Below are 23,793 nucleotides of genomic sequence, written 5' to 3' on the forward strand. Positions count from 1 at the left end.
ATTCAACCCACCTCATTCACAATATTCTAGAGGTTCAGGCTTGGGCACCACAGGAGAGAGAGCAGAAGGCATGGTTAACGGACCCAGGTTCAAGTCGAGGCACTACCAACACCCCGCACCCAGCCCCCACCCCCGGCCAGTCTCAGACACCACTTGGTTTTTTTTTTAATCCTCACCTGAGGACACTCTTTTCTATTGCCTTTTCCTTTTCAGAGAGAGTGGAAGGGAGGGAGGACGGGAGAGGGGAGGAGAGGGAAAAGGAGAGGGAGAGAGAGGGAGGGAGAGAGACACACTGACTGGCTGCCTCCAGCACGCATGCGCTCTGACTGGGGGCGGCGAGCAAACCGCAACCCAGGAGGTGCCCCTGACCAGGAATCAAACCCGGGACCCTTCAGTGCGCGGGCCCAACGCTCTAACCACAGGGCCACACGGGTCAGGACACCTCCCTGAACCTGAGTCTCTTTCCACAAAATGGGACAATAAGAACCTGGTGGGGTTGTGGAGAGGGTTAAGTAAGACTCGGGTAAAGCCCCTTCTAACCAACCATTTACCATCAGAAAGGACCTGCCTGCAGTCACGCAGCATGGCAAAACCCCACAGGCAAAAACACACCGACCTGGCATTTACGCAGGTCCATTTCGGCTAAGAAACAGCGCTCCCCGCAAGCACTTGTGATGTGCCCCCGTGGTTGGACATGTCAGTCACAAGTTCTAATTATGGAAATGAATGTTCTCTGACAGAAAGGCCTGTTGAGGTGAGTCACTGCGGTGGCTTAGCTCTCCGGGCCGGGACTCTCCCCGGAATGAATGGTTTGGAGAGATGCACATTCTCATGCTCAGAAAGCGGAGACGGAGCATCGTTTTCACCCGGGGGTTCCAGTCCTGACGGTCACCGGCTTCTGGAACAGCAGGTGGTAAATACACTGAGTGGCCAGGTTATTATGAACTCTGAACGCATAATCATCTGGTCACTCAGTGTGTGTGTGTGTGTGTGTGTGTGTGTGTGTGTGTGTGTGTGTGTGTGTTAGAGGCCTGGTGCATGAATTCGTGCATGGGTGGGGTCCGGCCAGCCTGGCCAGGGGGAGGGGACATGGGTGGTTGGCCGGCCTGCCTGCTGGTTGAACTCCTGGTCGAGGGGACAATTTCCATATTAGCCTTTTATTATATAGGATATACACTGAGTGGCCAGATTATTATGCGTTCAGAGATCATAATAATCTGGCCACTCAGTGAACAACTTGCTAGGTTCTCCTCTTACTCCCTTGCAGCCCCTTCTCTCGAATTTTCTCCTCAAGTCTTTCCTTTTACACACACACCTCTGTTGACTCAGGATCACCTGGGTAAAATATTCTAAATGAAAACTCAAATAACTTCCGTCTGCTCGTGAAACACAAATCCGGGAGGGTTCTACTTGATTTCTAAATGGGAACTCAAATAACTTTCATCTGCTCGTGAAACACAAATCCGGGAGGGTTCTACTTGATGTGGGCGGCTACAAAGTGGTTCCCAAACGGATGAGGCTTTTATTGCCACCCCTGAGAGTAAGAGGATGCGATGACGTTACTTCCCTTCAAGGGCGGATATTTCTTCCTCCTTGGTATTTGGATTTCTTATCTGGAGTCTTCTTGAGCTTGTTTTCTGGATTGTCAAGGTATTTGTTAACGTGTAAAGCTCCCCTAGGCATGGTTTCATACATGGCAGCCAGGAGCACAGACATGGAAGGATGTCCCCAAGATTTTGAACGTTCTAAAAAAGGTTTCCAAACAGTATATATCACTTGAGCCTATTTACATAAAAACATGGGTGTATTTGTGTGTAAAGAAGATGTTTGCCAAAATATTAATAATGGTCAAAAATCATGGCCCTGGCCTGTGTTGCTCAGTGGTTAGAGTGTCGCCCAGCGCACCCAAGGGTCTTCGGTTCGATTTTCGGGTCAAGGGTACGTACCTGGGTTGCAGGTTTGATCCCCAGCTCAAGTCGGGGCCCCTGCAGGAGGCAACCAATCGATGTGACTCTCTCAGATCGATGTCTCTCTCTCTCTACCTCCCTCCCTCCAGTCCACTCTCTCTAAAAATCAATGGGAAAAATATCCTCGGGTGAGGATTAACAAGTGACACACACATCATCATCATCATGGGAAGAAGCCATGGGTTGAAGTCCCAGCTGTGCCACTTACCGGGGGGTGTGACCTGGGACAGGGAGGCTGTGTAAACCCCTCTAAGTGCATTTATTTATCTCTGAAACCAGGATAGAGCATTGTTGTGAGGGTTACATAAGATAGAGCACGCACTCAAGAAAGGCCACTTGTTACGATTCTGCACTCAGACCCGAAGGAACGGATTCTGCCCTTTGCTGTAGCAGAGACCCAGAGAAACAGCAGTTGTTGAAGTAAAACACAGCTCACTGACATCGGGTGTCCCTGGGGGGATCCAGCACAGCGAGGATGGATCAGGCTCCCCTTACCCATGTGCACAGGGAGAAGTGGGTAGAAAAGGCGCCAATGCTATTTGACCGTGGCCCGCGTCCATATGTTCCTAAATCAGCCCAGGAGGCACGGGAAGCCAAATTCTCACACGTCTTCCTGGTAAACATGGGGAATTCGTGGGCTGACCCCAATGGCCTCTGCCACTCCAAGGCCTGGTAAGTATCTCCACGGCGACATCAGAGCTGCCCAGACCTGGAAGTGCGGCCAACATGAACTTCACCTCCTGCGCCCCACAGATGCAGGTGGGGGGCACCAGGGCTTCCAATTTCTCTGGCTGATGGCCCACCCCTTGCAGGACTACGTCTCTGTATAATATGTATATATGTATATGTACAAGTATATATATATATATATATGTATATATGTATTTTATATATATATATACTTGTACATATACATATTATTTTTAAATTTATATTGTTCCCAGTTTTGTATGGACCATGCCCTCTGTCAAGTCGTCCCCATAAACAGAGCCCCCCCCCCCCCAAAAAAAAAAGAAAGAAAATAGCCAAGGTTTGTCTCTGACCCTCCATTTTCTATTGTCGACCAACCCTCTTTCCACTGGCACATTCTTAAGATCTGTTACAAGAGAAGGCTCGAAGTGTTTTTGTAAATATGCTTCTCTTACCTTCTCCAATTCCAGTCAAGTGTTGCTGAAAGACCCATTCTGACTTCTTAAAGTGACTTTCCATTTCTTAGTTCTGACCCATGTGTTAGTTTTATACTTTAACTCTCCAGGTAGGGTTGCCAGATACAATACCCAACGCCCAGTTAATGTGAGTTCCAGGTAAACAATGAGCACTTTTTTTTGGTAGAAGTATGCCCTATGCAATATTTGGGGCACACTTGTACTAAAAAAGTATTCATTCCCAAATACTGTGTTGGGAGAGGAGTTGAAGGGTTATCTTGTCCTTCAAGGAACAGGTTTTATCACATCTTGAGCTAGTTGCATTTGCAAACGGCTGCCACCACCCTTTACCTTATTTTTGGGTTCAAGCAAAGGGTGTGAGGACTAGTCAGGCACGCTCGAGCACGGCAGGCGTGCCTGGGTGAAGGTGGCCGCGGAAGGAAATGTGACATCTCTCACTTTGCAGATTAGACGCAGTCGGGACAAGTTGGCCAGGGAAAGAATTTCTGAAAAGTACATCTATTTCCCTAGTTTTCAATAAAAATGGGAGTCTGGGCTCTCAAACCTAATCTGCTAATTTATGATATGGCCTTTAGCAAGCGTATAAGCTAAAAACTCAGATGAGACTCAGTGTTCTCATCTGTGAAATGAGAACGTGGCTCAGACCAGTGCAAAGGAAACCTCTCGGTGACGAAGGGGCCGGCAGTCTGGCAGACCCGCTCCGAGGGCCACGTGGTACCTGTGGTTCCCGTGGTCCTTTCTCGGTAAGACAGAAGTAGGTTAAGCAACTCCCAGGAGCCAGCCGTTCTGAAGGGTGCTGAGGGGCAGGACCAACCTCCGCCCCTGAAGAATCAGGTGCCACCTGGAAGGACAGGACGTGGGGAGCAGGCTGTTACAGAGGTGGCGCACGAGAACCCACACCTCCTGGTAGCCAAGGTTCTCTTCCTGGATCTGGGCTGCTTAGAACAGAGCGTGCCGCAGGGAACGCTGTACCAGCTCTAGGCTGTGCTGGAGGAACGCTCCATGGATTCTGCGTTTGCACTTTGGGGAGCCCTGAGCGACCATGTAGCAAGTCAGGCCACGTGGAGAGGCCGCATGAAGAGGTCACGTGGAGAGGCCACATGGAAGGGCCACATGGAGGTCACGTGGGGGGAGAGGCCCTAAGACTGCGTGGAGGAGGACTGAGGAACTCAGACTTGTGCCCTGTTGGAGCGGATCCAGCCACTGTCAGACTGAAGAGCTAAACCGGCTGAGACACCTGAGGAGATCAGGCACCCCCTGTGCTCTGTTTAAGCTCTGGGCTGGCAGACTTGTGAGCAAACTGTTTTGCTGTTAAGCCACAGAGTTTGGGGTAATCTGTTACACAGCAATAGGCAGGAAACCTCATCCTCACAGGAAAGGCAAAATGCCCATAAAAATGTCCGGAATCTCTGCCATCTGGCTGGTCAGGTTTCTCAGGGTCAGAAGGAAGGACGGTGCCCAGTTCAACCACAGGCAGGAGCACTTGTTCTTGGAGACCAGACAGGAATCCCAGTTTCTTGGATTCAGTGGGAATGGGTGATAGGTACCCAGTGTGTGTGGGGGGGTGGGGGGTGGGGGGAGGTTCTCCGCTCTTGCTCAGAGCACCCCTGGGCTGAGGGACTCACCCTGACTTTGCTCAGCCACAGCTATGCTCCCCAGAGAGGCAATGGCAGGGAGAGCTGTGTTCAGGGGATCAGAGGTGCCTCTACTGGACAGACAGGTGCACCCCACCTTCCAGGCAGTAGCAAAAACCCAGGGACGGGAGTGGAGGGGAAACGGAGGTGAGAAACCACCTTGTGAAGCAGCAAAAGCAGCCACCAGGGGCTCCTTCAGTCCACCTAGGACAGGAAGCAGAACCAAGGGTCTCAGAAGGGTACACACCGGGCAGGCGCCGTGTTCACAGCACTGGGCTGGTGTGTAGGGCAGGCTCCCCAGGTAGGGACGGGGAGTTCTGCACCCAGGGGACACCCCCCTGAACCTGCAGAAGCAGGAGTGCAGGCATCCCAGCCGTGGAGATGGGCCACGTGGGGTAGGAGAGGTGGGTGAGAAATGTGAATGCCAGAACAAGGCAGCAGGTGGGCCGGATTGTGATTGAAGGCTGGGCCTGGGTCTGGTTCATCTTGGGCCCCCCAGCAGCTAACACATAACAGATGCTCAATAAATATTTTCTGCCTGGCCAGCGTAGCACAGTGGCTGAGTGTTGACCTATGAACCAGGAGGTCAGGGTTCAATTCCCAGTCAGGGCACATGCCTAGGTTGCAAGCTCCATCCCCAGTGTGGGGTGTGCAGGAGGCAGCCGATCAATGATTCTCTCTCATCATTGATGTTTCTATCTTTCTCTCCCTCTCCCTTCCTCTCTGAAATAAATTTAAAAATATTTTTAAAAATAAGTATTTGCTGAATGGGTGGACTTTGCTTCTAGGTCAAGGGGAGACCCAAGTGCATGAGGTGAAACAGATGCTGGGGTGACTGGCTGAAGGGGAGGCTGGACAAAGAGAGCCCGTGAGGCTTCTGCAGGGTCCCCAGGAGAAGGGACAAGGGCAAGGCCAAGGAGGTTGGCAGCAGAGACAGAGATAAGGGGTGGGGTAGCCATGGCCGGATGGGTCTCGGGGCCCTGGGCTCTAGTCCAGCCCTGCCATTAAATCGCCCCGTGACATGGACAAGTCACCGTCTCGCTTTCGGGTTCAGCTCTGTCTCTGTGAGCCAACGGTGCTAGAGGAGAGGTTTGCCCTCTGCGCGGAGACTCTGTGACCCCGAGACTGGGTGTCTGCTCCAAAGCATGGGTGGGGTGGTGTCGGGGAAGCAGAGGAACTGGGAAAGGGTCAAAGACAGTTCTGAGGAGGGTTATGGAGAAAATGATGCGACTGTGGCCAGAAATAGGAAGTCAGAGGGAGAGCTGGGCCGGGCGGGAAAGATGACGTGTTCGCAGTTGGGGAAGTTTAGAGGGGGCCAGAGACACCTCCAGAGCAGATGGACACACAGCCACAGCCACCTGCAACAGTCCTCTGTGCCCTCCTGCCTCAAAAAAACAAAACAAAAACCCACAAAAAAACCCTCACACCCAGGGCCCTGGCTGGTTTAGCTCAGTGGATAAAGTGTTGGTCTGTGGACTGGCGGGTCCCGGGTTTGATTCTGGTCAAGGGCACATGCCTGGGTTGCAGGCTCGATCCCCGGGGGTGTGTGTGTGTGGGGGGGTGCGTGCAGGAGGAAGCCGATTGATGATTCTCTCTCATCACTGTTTCTATCTCTCCCTCTCCCTTCCTCTCTGAAATCAATAAAAATATATTTACCCCCCACATATCCAGGTCCTAATCCTTGGAACCTGTGGATGTTACCTTATATGGCAAAAAGTTCTTGGCAGGTGTGATTAAACCAAGGTTTTAAAATGGGGAGATGATCCTGGATTATCAGGGTGCCCTGAATGCCATCATGTGTATCCTTCTGAGAGGGAGGCAAGGGGAGATTTGACACACAGAGAAGGCAATGTGAGGACAGAGCAGAGAGACATGTGAATGCTGAGTGGTGTGCCCACAAGCCAAGGAATGCTGGCAGCCCCAAGAGCTGGAGGAAGCAAAGAACAGATTCTGGAGCTGCCAGAGGGATGGCAGCCAAGCAATATTGTTTACAGACATCTGGCCTCCAGAACTATGAGAGGAAAGATTTTGGTTGTTTTAGCCACCGAGGGTTTAATGATAATTTCTTACAGCGGCCACAGGAAATGAATACTGGCCATCCCCTGAATCAGAGACTCAAGTCACAGCCAGGGCCCCTCCACTGGGCCCAGGTTAGGGTGTGTTATCTTCTACTCTTGACGAGCCTGCGAGGCAGAAACTGTGTGTATCCCACTTCCCAAGGAGGAAAATGGGGTGTAGAGAGGTAGGGTAATCTTCCAAAGACCAGTGACAGCCAATTCCCGCTGAGACAGGTGGGACTCCAGAGGTAAGCCTCTCAACCCCTCTGCCAGTACATCTCCCAGCTAAACACCGATTCCTCAACATGTTACCTATACAAGGTCTCAGGTTCTGGTAATGAAATCAGTGTCTTATTCTCTCAGTGGCCTAAGTCACAATGTTATTATCTACAGCAGCCACACTTCAAAACCCCAACTCAATCACAGGGTGTAGCATGCTAGGCTCATAACAGGCCTTTGAGCGTTTATCTCCTGTGACCTGCTGTGTCACAGGGGAGCACACTGGGACCCTAAGAGGGATGGCTTGTTCAAGGTCTTAAAACTGGCCCACTGGTGTTAGAACCAGGATCACAAGCCAGTTCAGCACGTTCCTACCCAGCACACGAGTGTATCTTAGGAGCAAATTAAGCAGCCCATCCATTGGCTGGCTGGAGGCCCACCGGGGGCTCTCATCCCATGGGACAAGCTTTAGATTAATCAGGCTAGTTCCCTGTAGTGACTGGAGAATGTGCAGAGGATTGACACAGAATCAGAGGTGGAGAGACAGAGGGAGATGAGACAGCAACCTGTCTGCAGAGCTACCTTGCACCCCGGAAGCTCTCCCAACTGGGCTTGCCTATCCTCACGCCCGTCCTGCGGGAAGCCGCGGTGAGTCTCCATTCTTCGCCTGGATGCGGGTCGCCTACAAAGCAGAGGCAAACTTGCACGATGAGCATGTTTTCTCCTCCGCCCGTTGGCTTTGCATCTTTGCGCTCAGATGTCTACATTTTCAATTCTCATTTACTTCTAAATGTCCTCTTGAATTCATTTTGCTGCCTGTCACACAGCGAATCCACCTTGGGTAAGTCTGATTCCCCTCTCCTGAGACGGGTCCCAGGAGGGGGCCTTACTGGACCAGCTTCAGGCCGAGACCACACCTGTTCCAGTTCCGTGAGCTAAGGGCCAAAATGCGATGGAGGTTGGGACCGGGCAACCTGGGACCCACTTTCTATGCCAACCTTGCCCTCCGAGGAATATTTAGCTTTTGGGTGAGCACAATGCTAACTTAAAACAAAACAAAACAAAACAAAACAAAACAAAAACAAACCATCTATTCTGTGTTTTCCCATAGTAAAAATTGAGTAGAGCTGAACTCTGTTGGCCATTGGTCATTGATTTAATAATGATTTGTCCCTGTGGCACTCAGCCCATCACATGATTGGGGTGCACATGTATTTTTCTTCAAGATCCTATTAATTTAAGGCTGAACATCTTCAACTGTACGCTCTCCCTCCAGCCACCAATATCAACACAACATCTTTCTCAGGGGACTTCTAGCTTAAGTGTCACCTCCAGATGGCGAGGGTGATATTATAGCCTGAGAATTTCAAAAATTGGTTTCTGTTTCTTTTGGGGGTGGGAACTGTGAAGTTTAAAAACAAAGGAAGCAAAGAGGAGGATGAGAGGGAAGAAGAAAGACAAAGAAAGCAAAGGGGGTGCGAAAGAAAAAAATTAAAATAACATTAGATGCCCCCAAATCCATCCCGTGCCTGGCACTGTAGCAGTTCTGCATTTAATGTTTAATAACAAACTTACTCCATAGGTGTTATGGATGAGGCAATCAATGCCCAGAAAGGCTAAGTCATTTGTCCAAAAGCCACACAGCTTAGTAAGTAGAGAAGCCTGGGTTTCAATCCAAGTTCATCTTATTTGAAACTCATGTTCTTATTTATCAATCACGGAAGCATCCTGTAGTCATTCCATGAAGAACCTTGCAACATAAAAGAAAAAAGCAGCACAGTAATCCTCTAGAAAAGTAATAATGCAAAGTTGAAAGCTTGGGTGAAAAAATGTACTGAGTTATGTCTTATGCTGGGAGTAGCAGTTGGGGCCTCTTAGACTGTTGAGCAAAGAGGCTATTAAATAAATGGATCACACAAAGGCTGGCGAGAAAGTGCAGCCCCTGGGGCTTCACGGCCACAAGGCCCGGCGAGGACTGTGGCTGATATGAAAGCATCCCGATGTGGTGGATTTGCCACAACTCCGCCCTGCATGCCTTCTGGTATGCACCCCACTCCAGCCGAGGCTTACAAGCTGTTTTCACACTTACACCACCACCTCAATGAGGTGTTATTTTCTAACTATGAAAAATGTCAAACACACGTTCTGAAAGAATAGCATAATGAACAACTAATATTTCCCCATTTGCTTTATCTGTCTCTGACTATCTCTCAGGGAGAGTTCTTGCTGCTCCCCCAACTCGTATGCTCCTCCATGCCCCAGTGCCTTTGCACATGCTGTACCCTTTGCCTAGAACGCCCTATGCTGTATTCCTCTTCTATCACAGCCTTCCATGTTTTTGTTTCCCCTTTTGAAGAGTGAACTGTTTCTCCTCTTTACTTCTAGTGCCTTTTCTATGTTGTTCTATCCAGCAGGCACGCAGCCTCATGTCCAGGTCTATTGAAGTCATCTTCGAAGGCCCAGCCCAAATGCCTTTTCCTCCACAAAAGTGTTTCTGATTCTGTCTGGAGGTAACTGCCTTTCTCTGAAGGTCCACAGCACTCTATCTCGTGCTCCTGAGTGGCATTTGTTACTGTATGTCTTGGTTTAAGACATATGCGCCTACCCGGGTCCGGGTGAGGCCGTGGGCCCCTGGATCCGGGTGAGCCTGGGTCCCGGGTCCGGGTGAGGCCGTGGGCCCCTGGATCCGGGTGAGCCTGGGTCCCGGGTCCGGGTGAGGCCGTGGGCCCCTGGATCCGGGTGAGGCTGGGTCCCGGGTCCGGGTGAGGCCGTGGGCCCCTGGATCCGGGTGAAGCCGTGCCCCTGGGTCCGGCCGAGACCAAACCAGAGGGAGTCGGACCTGCATTACCACCATTTGTCCACCATCCAGAGCTGAGGGGTCAGTGCCGACATGTACTCATAAGGAACTGGTGGACATTGATATTGGGTCTCAAAAGAACTGTTGGTCCAGAAAGAAACTCACTACAGACTGATTCATTTGCCTGTCAGCATAACTATTATTGCTCGTCGCACATTCAATTCTTATAAGTATATCTCTAGTGACACATGATTTCGCTCATCTAGGGGAAATGATGAACAACATAGACTGATGAACAAGAACAGAACCAGAAACAAGGAGGCATCGATCGGACTATCGGGCCTCAGAGGGAGGATAGGGGAGGATGGGGGGAGGGGGGAGAGATCAACCAAAGGTCTTGTGTGCATGCATATGAGCCTAACCAATGCTTAAGTTCAACAGAGGGTTGGGGCATCCATGGGGAGGGGTGTGGGATGGGAATGGGGGGATGAGGACAAATATGTGACACCTTAATCAATAAAGAAATTGAAAAAAAAAAAGACATATGCGCCTATTATTTTCTCCCCGACTAGATTGTGACCATGTTAAATTCAATTCCGTAACCGGGTCATTTACTTATCACCAGTCTCTAGCCCGTAGGTGACATAGTTGACATTTCATAACTTCAGTTACATTCTACAAATAGTATTTTGAGCACGTACAGGTATTTAGCAAGCTACTAGACTGCGGGCATGGAGAGGTTAATGAGACACACACAGGGACCTCTGCCTCGGAAGCTTGTGGCCTATTCTTTAGGTCAGAGTGGGAAATAAGTAATGACACTTGTATGACTGAGACACCAGGCGAACCAGACCAGCAGCTTTCGAGAAGCACAGAGAGTCTTATACACGGCTGGTCCAATGCAGGCTGCTCTTTTGCTTTTTAAATGTTGATTGATTTGTTTTCTTAATATAAAAATAACAGATGCGCTTTGTAAAAAATTAAAAAAAAACGGAAAAGTGTAAAGAAGACAAAATGTCTTGGTTGCCATCACTCCAAAAAACCAAAAAGTTAACATTCTGGTGTACATTTTCAATCTTTTTTTGCAAACTGTGTGGGGTGACTGAAGGTTCACATTCTTGCATTATTGTTTTTAGAACTCATATACTATAAAATCAACCAACTGAAAAGGTGCGATCCAGGGGCTTTTAGTATAGTCAGTTATGCAACCATCATTACAATCTAACTTGGAAATGCTATCATCATTCCTCCAAATGCCCATCCCTGTTGGCACTCACGCCCCATCTCCTCTACCGCCAGCCTCAGGACGCCACAAATCTGTGTTCTGCCTGCTCTGAACACTTCACACACATGGAAGCATGTACTTGTAAAGATGAGGCCCTTTTGTGCCTGGCTTCTTTCACTTAGCATAATGTTTTGAGGGTTTCTCAGTATTGTAGCATGAATCAAGGCCTTCTTTTTTTTTTTTAATGCTAAATAACATTCCATTGTATAGCTATGACACTTTTAGTTTATCCGTTCACCAGTTCATGACATTTGAGTTGTTTCCACGTTTTGGCTACTATGAACATGCATGTACAAATTTTTGTATGGATGTGTTCAATTCCCTCAGGTTTATACCTGGGACTGAAATTGCTGGACCCATAGTAACTCTGCTTAACATTTTGAGAAATTGCCAAACTTTCCAAAGGGCCTGTGCCACTTTACATCTCACCAGCAATGGACGAGGTTTCCCATTTCTTCACAGCCTCACCAATACTTATTATTGTGCATTGGTTTGGTTTTTGTTGGTTGTAGATATCCTGTTAGGTGTGAAGTGGTATCTCATTGTGGTTTTGATTTGCATTTCCCTGACAGCTAATCACGTTGAGAGCATCTTTTCACGTGCTAGTGAAAGCTCAATTCTATTTGCACAGTGCTACAGAAGTCTTGCTTACACGAGGACCATGATAAAGACAAGTTTTAAGTCACCAGTGAATAAAAAGGCCTGAGGTTTGGAAGCCAAGTGCCCCTTCCAGGTGCTGCTTACCGATAGTTCTGAGCTGCCTTTTGTAAATAATTCCGTGGACACCCTTGGACACAAGCCCTATACTGCCAGAGAATGTCCCTGGACACACACAACTAACAACAACAACAACAACAAAACACCCCGAAATCTAGGTACACAGGGGTAAAACTTAAGTAAAGCTTAATCTTACAATGCAGAAATGAAATCTTATGACTTCTATGACTAATCAGGTAAAAGTATTTACTACCAAACTGGGAATTATGCATACAATACTACCAACCCACAAAACACAAGATCAGCTTTTCAATTTTCCTGTTCTGTTCTATGGTGCCGCAGGAAAGGGCGGCTCAACTCCTATGAAAATATGGAAGGCCTTTGAGATGCTGGATTTAGGAGAACACTGGAGAATTTCAGAGCCCAGCTCACTCGTGTCTGGAAGAACAAGCCAGGCTCAGAAGCACTTTGATTGGCAGGAATTTGAAAACCAAGTGGGTGTCACCACTTTTGCTACTGTGAGAACAGTTCACATCCCCTGTGTGGGCAAGAGGTTCAAATAGAAAGTTATAGTTAGGCCTCAAGGGACATATGCACCTATCTAAAACAATTATCATTGGGGCTTATGCTAATGACATGTTAATGAATACATTAGTATACAGGGTGTCCCCCCCAAAATGCATACATACTTTAATAGCAGCTGATAGCTCAGTTTTAAAAATGGAATATATTTTAATAAGCACTGCCTTTATAATTATTCAAAGTGTGTGTACACATTTTTTGGGACATCCAACATATAGGGAAAACTGACCAGACAGAAACATTAAAATTATGTATGGTGCTTGTGATAGAGTAGTAGGATTAGAAGCGTTGGTTTTGGGTAGCATATGGAGAACATGGAAAAAATTTATACCAAAAACGGTGTCAAACAGAAGATGGTCAGGAACTCTGGATTCTTGTCCCTGTACTGGTCCCTGGGGGGCAGGGGCAGGGCGGGAAGGAGGTTCTTGGAGAAAAAAAAGAAAATCAAGCAGGATTCAAGTCAATCTGATGATGTTTTGGTGACTATTATGGACTGAATGTTTGTGCCCCAACGTGGTGGTTTGGGGAAGTGAGGCTTTGGGATTGAGGCTTCAACATGGTGAATGGGCCAGTGCCCTTAGGAGAGGCCCGAAGCTCCCGGTCTGCGGGGTGAGGAAACCACGTCTGCAAACCCTGTCGTGCTTGCCCCTTTACCTCGGACATCCAGTCTCCAGAGGGCGAGGAACAAATCCCTGCTGCTTGTAGGCCACCGGCTGTGGTACCTTATAGCAGGCCCAACTGGACAGTGACCATAAAACAAATGGACCAGAAATCTCCAGTGAGTTTCAGGCAATCAGACTCTGACTTTTAAAACTCAGCAAGACAGCCAAAACCGGTTTGGCTCAGTGGATAGAGCGTCGGCCTGCGGACTGAAAGGTCCCGGGTTCGATTCCGGTCAAGGGCATGTACCTTGGTTGCAGGCACATCCCCAGTGGGGGGTGTGCAGGAGGCAGCTGATCGATGTTTCTCTCTCATCGATGTTTCTAACTCTCTATCCCTCTCCCTTCCTCTCTGTAAAAAATCAATAAAATATTTAAAATAAAATAAAAATAAAAAAATAAAACTCAGCAAGACAAATGTGATCTTGAATATCTACAGTTTGATTGGGTTACAGAAAAATATCTACAGAAATTCTCCATGAGGAAAAGAGTGCAGAAAAAACCCCACTGGAGTGAATTATAAAAACCACACACACCAGGTGAGGTACCCTTAGTGTTCTCAAAGATACTTACCATTTCTCCCATGAAGTCCCTCCCTTTACTTACTTTTTTCCTCAGGAAAAACTGAAGATCTTATCATAGAAACTTTGTATTATTGACTGTAATTCTACATTATGCTATAAACCATTTCTGCTACAAGCTGGGGTATTCTAGAAGGCTTTGAAGAACCTGAACGCGGTAAAGAACATGGATGTCATCTAGCTCCATCTCCTCATTGCTGATAATGAGTCTAATCAGGCCACTCCTCCAGCTAGTCGACAGTCAGCTGGAAAGCCACAGCCCACACTGGGAGGGCGGCGTTCTCACCACCCTCTACAGTCTGCTTTCACTCAGGCTCCAGGCACAGCCTGGCCGTGAGTCTCCTAAGTAGAGGCTGGCCCTGGCCGGGTGGCTCAGTTGGTTGGAGCATTGTCCTGTGCACCAAAAGTTTGCAGATTCGATCCCCTCTCTCTCTCTCTCTCCCTTCTTCTATCAATAAACATATCCTTAGGTGAAGATGAAAAATAAAAAGTAGAGGCTGTGCTGGCTATTCTCACCACCAGTCTGGGGTGTCAGGCACTCACGGAACTTAGGAAGAGCACCTGTGTACCATTAAAAAGTTCACATCACAACCGAGGAAAGGGGCTCAAACATGAACCCAGGTGGCTCACAGCAAGGGAGAGCCTGTCAAGTGCCTGAGAGAATAAGATGGGATAAGAGTTCAAGGGAAGAAAACGGCTTTTGGCCTCAGGGTTGGTAGAGATCAGGACATCGGGGAGTGGGGGCTGGGAAGGGAGCCTGAAGGATGAGTCAATGTGCCCCGAGGCAGGGCCAGGAGGAGGGGGATGGGAAAACAGTTGTCTGGTTTAGCTGGGGTGTTGGGTGGAAAGGGGAAAGCCTCCGTGCCTTAAATGTGCAGTTTGAAAGTTACCTGTGCCATTGACAGTCATATACACTTTGGAAAGGATTATACCGGTCTTAAATTGATGCTCATTAGTTCTGTGCGGTTGGACGGCCAGTCCTTACTCTTAATCTATTTCTCTTTTATGATTTATAGCATCTTCCCCCAAACTGTAACCTGCTACATATATGCCAGGATTGAATGTACAAAGTTTGCTTTAATACATGATTTCATCAACATTGCTGAGCCTCGGGTGCTCTTTTTTTTTCAAAATAAAGTTCTGATGAAACCAGCTCGTTAAATCCCACAAAGTTGACAAGAACTGGGATTTTCTGTGTAGAATAAACGAAAAATTAAACACACACACACACACACAAAAACCAACTACACTTCTCTCCCAAGGCCAGTGTGTTTGGCCTTCAGTTTCATCTTACAAACTTGCTCTCTCTTCAACACTTGACATCAAGCCCAAGTCTAAAGCTGCAGTGTAGTTAATTACAAGAGAATGATCACCTTTTAAAAACGCCTCATTCCTCGTGTTCCCGATCATGCACCTTCATGGGGAAAAGAAAAACCTACACGCTCCTCCACCCCGTATAAATATTCATCGTGGCCACAATTCCCCTCAGTGTTCTCCGGGCCAACAAAGGCAACTTCACACAGATGCCCGAGTTGTTAGTTTGTATGCCATGCTTGTTCGGGCCTTGTCTCTTGATGTACTGTAAAGGGATGCTTGTGTAAGAGTTGCAGTGTTTTCACAGGCCCTCCTCATTCCCATTACACGACTGTATTTCAGGTACCCCACTAATGTGAGGGAAATGTACAATGTGAATTTTAAAACACTGCCCTAGGTCAGTGGTTTTTTGAGGATTTGCCAAATTTCCCATCACCACACAAAACTCTGGTTTAACCTACAAACTCTTGAGTTTCCTGCATTCTTGAGACCAAAGTCTCTTTTCCCTCCCAACAAGGCACACTGGGGCAGTGGAACAGGTAATTTCAAGAGAACATCCTGTGTTAATGGTGTGATGGTGCCAATTAACCACGATTGGGCCAAAACTTTCCTAGATAATAGTTTGAGTTTTAGCAATTTCCTTTGACAACGATGAATATTGCTTTGTTCCAGCAATAACGTAAGAAAAGAAGACTTCTTGGTTTGTTTTTGGGATTCAAATGCTCCGTTTAGAGTCAATTTAAAAGATCTTAAATCTCTAGAAGAAAGCCTTTAATGAGTGACCTGTTTTCAATCTACAGAGTTCTAGACATTTTTAGATTTGTAGATATTTTTAAGTCCCAACTTTTCTCTCAGTTTCTCTTGGGACCAATAGTGAAAAGTGTTAATGGCGAGGCCTTGGAACAGAATTTTTAATTTGCCAGAAAGGCCTGAAGCCAACCAGCCTGGAGCCCGGCCAGCGCCACCTGCTTTGCAATCCCAACTGTGGGGAAAGGCCCTTCAATCTGCTTTGGGGAAGAAAAGTACATGCTCAGCTTCCAACCTATGCCAGTTAAGAAAAGGTATAAATATGCCAACATTTACTTCACACTTTCTAACTCAGCTGACGTTGTAAAGGGAAAAGGTGAGGGATGTGCCTGATAGGATTTGATGAGAATGGTACTTTACCTCTGTGGTCCCTAAACACTTAACCCAGTCTAATCATGAGAAAAAATGCATAAATCAGAAAGATCCCATTAAAAGGATAATCTAGAAAAAAACAGGCATACCGCTGGGATACTGTGGGCCAGTTCCAGACCACCACAGTAAAACGAGTGATCTCTTGCTGGTGGAGGGTCTTGCCTTTGACTTGTAAAAAAAACAAAACTCAATATCTGTGAGGTGCAATAAAGATATGCCTGTACCTGATCAGTATTCCTCTTCCTCAGAACTGCCCAGGCCATCAAAACAAGGAAATTCTGAGAAAACAGCAATAGTCAGGAGGAGCCTGGAGACATGCCAACTAAATGAAGCATGTTATCCTGATGGAATCTGGAACAGAAAGGGACATTAGGGAAAAACTAAGGAAATCTGAACAAAGAACGGGCTTTCGTTAATATTAAGTATCCATGTCGGTTCATTCATTATGACCAATGTACTATAAGAATGCCAGGCGATACTTGGAGAAACTTATAAAGGGAATGGAGAATAGGGGAGTTCTAGTATCTTTGCATTTTTTCTGTAAAATAAAACGTATTGAAATATAAAACTGAGTGGAAACGTGTTTGTTTTTAAAACACCATTTCAGGACAACAGACACGACAGCACTACTTCTGCAGGTGGACAAACTAGGAGCCCAGAAACACCATCCTGCCGATTTCAGCAACTGTAACAGGATCACAGAGAAAACTCCCACATCAAAACGTAGTAAGAGCCCTAACCGGTGTGGCTCAGCGGATAGAGCGTCGGCCTGCGGACTGAAAGGTCCCAGGTTCGATTCCGGTCAAGGGCATGTACCTTGGTTGCAGGCACATCCCCAGTAGGGGGTGTGCAGGAGGCAGCTGATCGATGTTTCTCTCTCATCGATGTTTCTAACTCTATCCCTCTCCCTTCCTCTCTGTAAAAAAAAAAAAATCAATAAAATATGTTAAACAACAACAACAACAAAAAAACGTAGTAAGAGCCTGGGAACTTCCTTGGATGAAGTCCACACCTCCATCTTTAGTAAGGAAACGTTTACGGAGTAATGCTAAGGCACAGTATCATTGGGAGATCCGCCGAACTAGAGATTTCTGTGCTTTAAAGTCACCAGATGAAACTTTTGCTTCCAATTTTAAATAAATGCCTGCTTCACATTTTACATTTAGCAAGTAGTTTAAATAACATCATAGTATTGAATAGTTTATAAATGTTTATTAAATGTCAGTAATCTTTACAAAGCAAATATTAAAAGCAAGAGGCAAAAATTCTGCAAAATATGTACAAAAGTAAAAAGCCTTAATAACTAGCAACTCATTTTATAAAATCCAACTGTTCTTGTTACTTTCAGACCTCTTTTAGAAATAATTTATTGCCAATCCTGAACTAAAGCACTGACAGAAAATAATTTACAATATCAGATAATGTGCTTAGTTCCTGGAAAGTTATAAAAAGATATATGTATAAAAAATCCTAAGCCACAAGTACTTTTATACAGAGCTAATACAGAGCATGTTTGGTTAGGTACAGTATTATGAGGTTGTTACAAAATATACTTTTTGATAAGGCTCCTTGTGGTAAATGAGCTCTCCCCACGGTATAGTAGTACTGTACAGAAAAGCCAGTGAAAACATTTTCTACTTCTGCTTTAAGAGGTAAAACAAAAAGGGGGAATGTTAGTTTGTTGCATTTTTACATATACTTTCCATGAATTAACATTTCCCCCGCCCCCGCCACCGTACCATCAAATAGGCGTGAATGAGGACAAATGCATCACTTACTATGGCAAGCAACATATAAGCTTTTAAAAATACAAACCCAAGGAAAGTAGTCTATTTCTATCATGATATTCACTGATTGAAAATTTATGCATAGTGGGTCAGCATACATTGATCCATCTGGAAATGATCATTATCAACAGATTTGAGTATGTCTCAAAACCTCTTATCAACCCAGAAAACAATGCCCTATCATTAATGCTTTTTTTGGTCCATATAAGCTCTGGCATTTGAAATCAGATGGTTAGACCTGGATGAAATAAGAATGAACGTATTTATTTCAATGCTAACTATACATTCAAGTACAGACATAAGAATGCTAGCGGTACAAACACTGCACTCCATATGATGTTAAGAATCACTTGCCATCCTAAGGCTAATATCAACGTGGTGGTACTTGGAAAAGCCATGAAAGCCAACTTGTTTAAAATGCTCGGGTTTAGTCTGATACTTCCATTTCTAGCATAAACTTCTTCAGCCCTAGCCTCGTACCATAAAATAACGGGTATGTATTATTTGGGACATGGAGACACATGTACACCCACTCTCATACAATCCCTTCCTTCCTCATGTTTACTGGACAAAAAGCCAATCTGTATCCTATCATTTAAAAAATAAACCCCACAATAAGTCAGTTCTGTTAGTAAAGCAGTACATGACCAGATTGTCGGTGACTAATGGAACTTAACCTGTTGATATGACAGGAGATAAAGTGGCTTAGCACTAAGTAGATCTCCAACTGAAAAAGACATGTGCAAAATTTCTGTCCTGATTCCTCAAATAAAACTAGAAGAAATGAAAAGGTAACAGAGTAACTTTCTCTAGATTTATTAGGGAGTTTGTTACAGATAGTGAACTGAACTTTACAGGCATGATTCCATGAATCCAAACAAGAGTTAACACTGATAATTTTGCCTTCTCATTACATATACAGAAATAACATTGCTACAAATTGCAATGGAGAGAATCTTGTTGCAAATGGCTTGGTTTGGGGTTTTGTCTAAATGTATCATTATATAATGAAAGCACCAATTTGAGGGCTTCTCAAACAGTGATTTGAGTTTCAGAACATTAACTTGGTAACTTTATTCTTTATCTAAATAAGGCATAACTGGATATGTGTATTAATGCTGAAAATACATTTCATCAAAAGCATAAATACAAGTATTTGGGTATACATTGGAAGTTAAGATTTATTTATTCCTTCTTACAAAAAATTATAGGACATATGATTTCTGTCAAATCTAAATTAATATTTCTAGTCACTTCTGGTACTAAGGTCATCTTACTTCCTTCTACTGTAAGCCAACCACTGCCACCAACTGAACAAGGATTTCCCTAAACAACCTCACTAGAGCGATTCACCAGAGGCTCCTCACTTCATAAAATACATGCCAATGAAACGTCAAAGAAAACAAAGCAAAAACGAATGACCCTTTTTCACTCACGTTGCCTTCTCGGATTGCGGCTGCGCTCCAGCCATCCAGTGCCCTTTCCAGACAAGATTGAAATGAAGATTTAAACTTAACACAGTATTTGGCAGAAAGCAATGATTCAGGTTATTAAAAATAATACTTAGGCAGCAGAGGCACGCCTTGAATTATTTGGATCTTCAGAAAACATTTGACAAAACCTTTTTCCTATATGAAAATCAAGGCCCAAATTTGTGGTGTTCTTTGATTTATAATATAAGGCAACTTTGTATACTACAAAGTTCTTCAAGGTCAATGAGGATATTTTGTAGCATTTCTTAAAATTAAACAAGAAAACATTCAGATTTAAGAACAGAATGTAAGAAAATTAGGCACATCTTATTCCAAATAATCAAGAAGTCTAAGAAAATCTAACACATGAAAGAACTTTAAATCACTTTTTTAGAGATTAGGGGTGAATTGGCATAACTATGAGCACCCTTTTAATTTTGTTCACTAAATGTCACCTCCATCTTCACATAGTGGTATTTCAAAAGGATTTGGTTTGCATGATATAGGTATAACGACTCCTTCATCCAGTTTAAAAATACAGTATATAAAAAGGAGTGGACTAAGGCATTCAGATTGAACTTCATAGTTCTACTGAATGTCTAAACAAGCCTGCCATAAATATAATTTACTGCCTCAAAGTGTATTCTAGATTTTACCATAAAAGAAGGTTGACTCTGAGACATCACACACATCAGGAAAGAAAATCACAATTGCCCAAAATAATACCATATCTGTTTGGTGTTTCAACATTTCTTGGTAGTAGCCAATATGGGGAAACTGGTGATTTCTGCTTTGTCAGGCAATACTTATGGTTCACGTCACAAATCTTAAATATAACATAAACAGGCCACGTGTCTCCTTCACATAGGGAATTCACTTTAGCCCCTCGCTGGAATGGTTTGGCCATTCCATAAAACCATTAGCTAAATTTACACAGACTCTCCACCACATAGTCCAGTCTAACGATGACTTTAAACAAAGTATTCTTTTGGGCAAGAAGCACTAGATGTTTAAACATGCATGGACACTTGCATTATCATGTGGGCGACAGGTCTGGAGGTCATGTTATCACCAAGGCATGAAAATACTGGAAGTGACTATGGATCGAACTGCAAATGCAAGAAAAGTCAGGTATGCAAGAACAATCCCTGGTTAGCTCAGAGAAAAGCCCTAGTCTCATACTAGACAGCAAGACAGACCAAGAGCCATTGTCTTAACGGTGGGTGACTCATAATGTTCACCCATCTTTCAAGAACTTCCTAGCCAAGAAAATACCTGAGAACCCAGTCAGCTATACAGTAAAGTGACGGATATCACATCTTAATCACAATTTTCAGGAAAAGGAGAAAAGCTGCCACTTCCAAACTGTCCCCAGCCTTGTCCATCTTTTCTCTAATCCAATTCCAACACTGCACTTACCCTGCAAGCCAGGATTTTCAGTACTGCAAACCAGCCATTCTGAAGAGTCTGGTGAGTGTATCTGGAATCAAAAAGCTACCGCGTGGGTATGTTTTCATTTGGTAAGAAATGGAGGGAGGTCAAATGCAATCAGATTTTGGTGTGAACTAAAAAAATTATCTCTTGTTCTCAGGAATATCCTTAAAACATTCCAAATGCACTTCAATAAAGCTGGAATTTCATAAACAAACATGCACATACTGTGCTTTTTTAGTGACATACCAAGAATGAGTAGGAATTTGAAATAATACCTTCTTGAATAGTTTGATACAAAAATACTGCAAGCTCCAAATGAACAACTACAACAAAAAAATCCCCAAAATGCCACTCTCTGAGTTGATGGGAATAGACAGGAGAGCAAAAGAAAGATGTTTGTGATGGTACAAAATGGTTTCCTACAGTAAGGCCCCAAATCATGTGAAACAGGATTTAAAATCTGAGAGTAAAACACATAACATCTGGAAAGGTTATGTTTATTTAGAAAGTTCTGTTATCAAGTTGCTTGCAATTTTTAGTTTCTGCCATGGCCAGAATGTTTCACATCCGGCACTTTTATTACATGATATTTAAATATAAAAAGGGTAAATTGTATTTCACTCATAACTTTGACCAAAACATTACATATGGCACTTGATGCCTTTTGCTCTCCCGTACCATTTGTGAACTTCCATTAGCATCAAACCAGAAATCCTTATGTAAACTTTAAAACACTAAAAACATTACCTTTAGGAACCACAGAAATTTTAAAACAAAACAACTGTTGTGCATATAAGTAATGAAAAATACATGAAGGCTAAATCTGGTGAGTCTATAGAATGTCATTCCTAAGATCAAAATTTTTTCCAACAGCCATTTCAAAATAGGTCACCATAAAGCTAGGCACGAGTGTTGAGTTATGTGTCAGGCAGACAAAAGGTATCTTATTTGTTTTAGAACTGAATATTCTTAACCTCATACTACAAATACTCAAGGACACCTGCTATACTTGGCACTACAGGAGAATTCAGTTTGAAAAGTGGAAGGAGTTAAAGCCTGAACTATACCTCAACTGAGGTTTGGCAGGAAATTACAACTCCACTCTAATGGAAGCCATAGCAAAACCGATCAAAGCCTAAACTCCAGCAGATATTGGCAATGTGTTGTTATTCAGCAGCTTTCAGCCACAAACCAAAGTCCGCAGAAGAAGGACTAAGATTTCCAAGAACTTCAACACAGCATCAAGATTTTTCTAATTCCTGCTGTAAACTATTTTAAAAAACAAAACAAACAGAAAACAATAAAAAAGACAAAAAGGTATTAAAACAGCAAGTCTTTTGTACATCACTGTAGCATAAGCTGCTTGAGGTTGTCATGAAGAATAGTATCCTTCACGTCACGGAAAACCAGGCGGATGTTTTCCGTGTTGATAGCAGTGGTGAAGTGGTGGTACAAGGGCTTCTGCTGCTGGTCCCGGCGTTTGTTACGGAAACACTCCACCAGGAATTTTTGGACGTCTCTTAAGCAGTGGGGATCCCCTTCAAATTCTAAGAAATAGTCTTTGATGCTCACAATTTGCACTTTCTCCTCAAGCAAATCTGTCTTGTTTAAGAAGAGAATTATGGAGACATTGCTGAAAACCCGGTTATTGACGATTGTTTCAAAAATGTTCAGAGATTCTGTAAGGCGATTGGTCAGTCGGTCTTCCATAAGCACCTGGTCAAATTCACTTGAGGAAACAAGGAAAAGTATTGATGTCACACTGTCGAAGCATTCAAACCAACGTTTTCTTTCTGATCTTTGACCACCTACATCAACCATTTTAAAAGGAACATTTTTAATTTCAAAGTCGTACTCATGAATGCCTTTGGTGGGCCTTCTGGCAAGCAGAATATCTTGTTGTGATGGAACATAATCCTGGAAAAAAAAAAAAAGCTTTTATACTCAGGAATCCAGAATTAGAATTTTTAATGTTCTACTAAGTGTCTAGCGAATAAATATGCAAACAAAATTATCTTTTTAACATGTCGACACCTCTTAATACTAAAGCATGAATACTATTATTATTCCAATTATACAATGCCAAATATATTAAAATGTTAGTGTACCATGACTGGTTCAAAATTCATTACAAATGAACAGCACCTATTTTTTTCATTCCTGCTCAAATTTGAGTAAGGTCTTACCTACCAACTGCTGTGAATCTGCCTTCAGTATAACTCCCCACCATAATCCTCTCGTAGTTTCAGCCAACGTGACCTCACTGCTCATACACACACCTGCTCCTAAAGTCTGAATGTCAATTCAGGAGGGTCACTTCTAGGTTCTACCTCTCTCTAATCCACACTAAACATTCCTTTACCGCCTCAATGACTAAGACCCTCTGTGCTGTCACTCCATGTTATCATCGCTGCTATACTACAAACACGGAAAACACTTCCTCTACTGTAACTAGTTAGCTGACTTTACTTGGCCACTTTCTGGGTCTGTTTCCAGGGTATGGTGCAGCTGTGTTCCAGCTGTCTCAGCTACTGACACAAGTAGTCATTTACTCTGTCAGCACTTCTGCCTGTGAAATGAAGATGACGATGGCTTGCCTACCTGCCTCTGAGGGACAGTTTATGCAAAGATCAAATGAGCCCTTCTCTGTGAGCAGGCTCAGTCAACTACCAGACCCTGGCAGACGGAAGCTGCTGGTCTCAAAAGTCACCGGCTACCGTACCAGTGCCCTTCGTTATGCAGTATAACTCTCTCTCTTCTCAGGCTAGTATTTTTTCAGAACTTTGACACAGCTTTTTGGCAATACTGAACAGAAGAGCCTTAAATTCTCATCATCAAGGTCAACATATTTTTTTAGAATCAAGGCAAGTTTTTAAACAGTGCTGATTGTTATTTGCAATGCTGCATTTTATGTCTTTCCAAATATGTCATATGATTTTGAAA

At 44.5% G+C, this 23,793-nt stretch overlaps 1 protein-coding gene across 1 annotated transcript in view; it reads right to left on the bottom strand.

Annotated features, from left to right (window-relative positions):
• Nucleotides 1-17,356: 17,356 nt before the first annotated feature.
• GNA13 (G protein subunit alpha 13) overlaps nt 17,357-23,793 on the bottom strand; it is a 31,667-nt gene continuing 25,230 nt past the window's right edge. The window contains exon 4 of the mRNA XM_079797204.1: nt 17,357-22,767. Coding sequence (XP_079653330.1) covers nt 22,195-22,767 — 573 coding nt within the window. The 3' untranslated portion in view covers nt 17,357-22,194. The remainder of the gene's footprint in view (nt 22,768-23,793) is intronic.

Source organism: Cnephaeus nilssonii, assembly GCF_951640355.1.
Source record: "Cnephaeus nilssonii genome assembly, chromosome: 19".
Lineage (NCBI taxonomy): Eukaryota > Metazoa > Chordata > Mammalia > Chiroptera > Vespertilionidae > Cnephaeus > Cnephaeus nilssonii.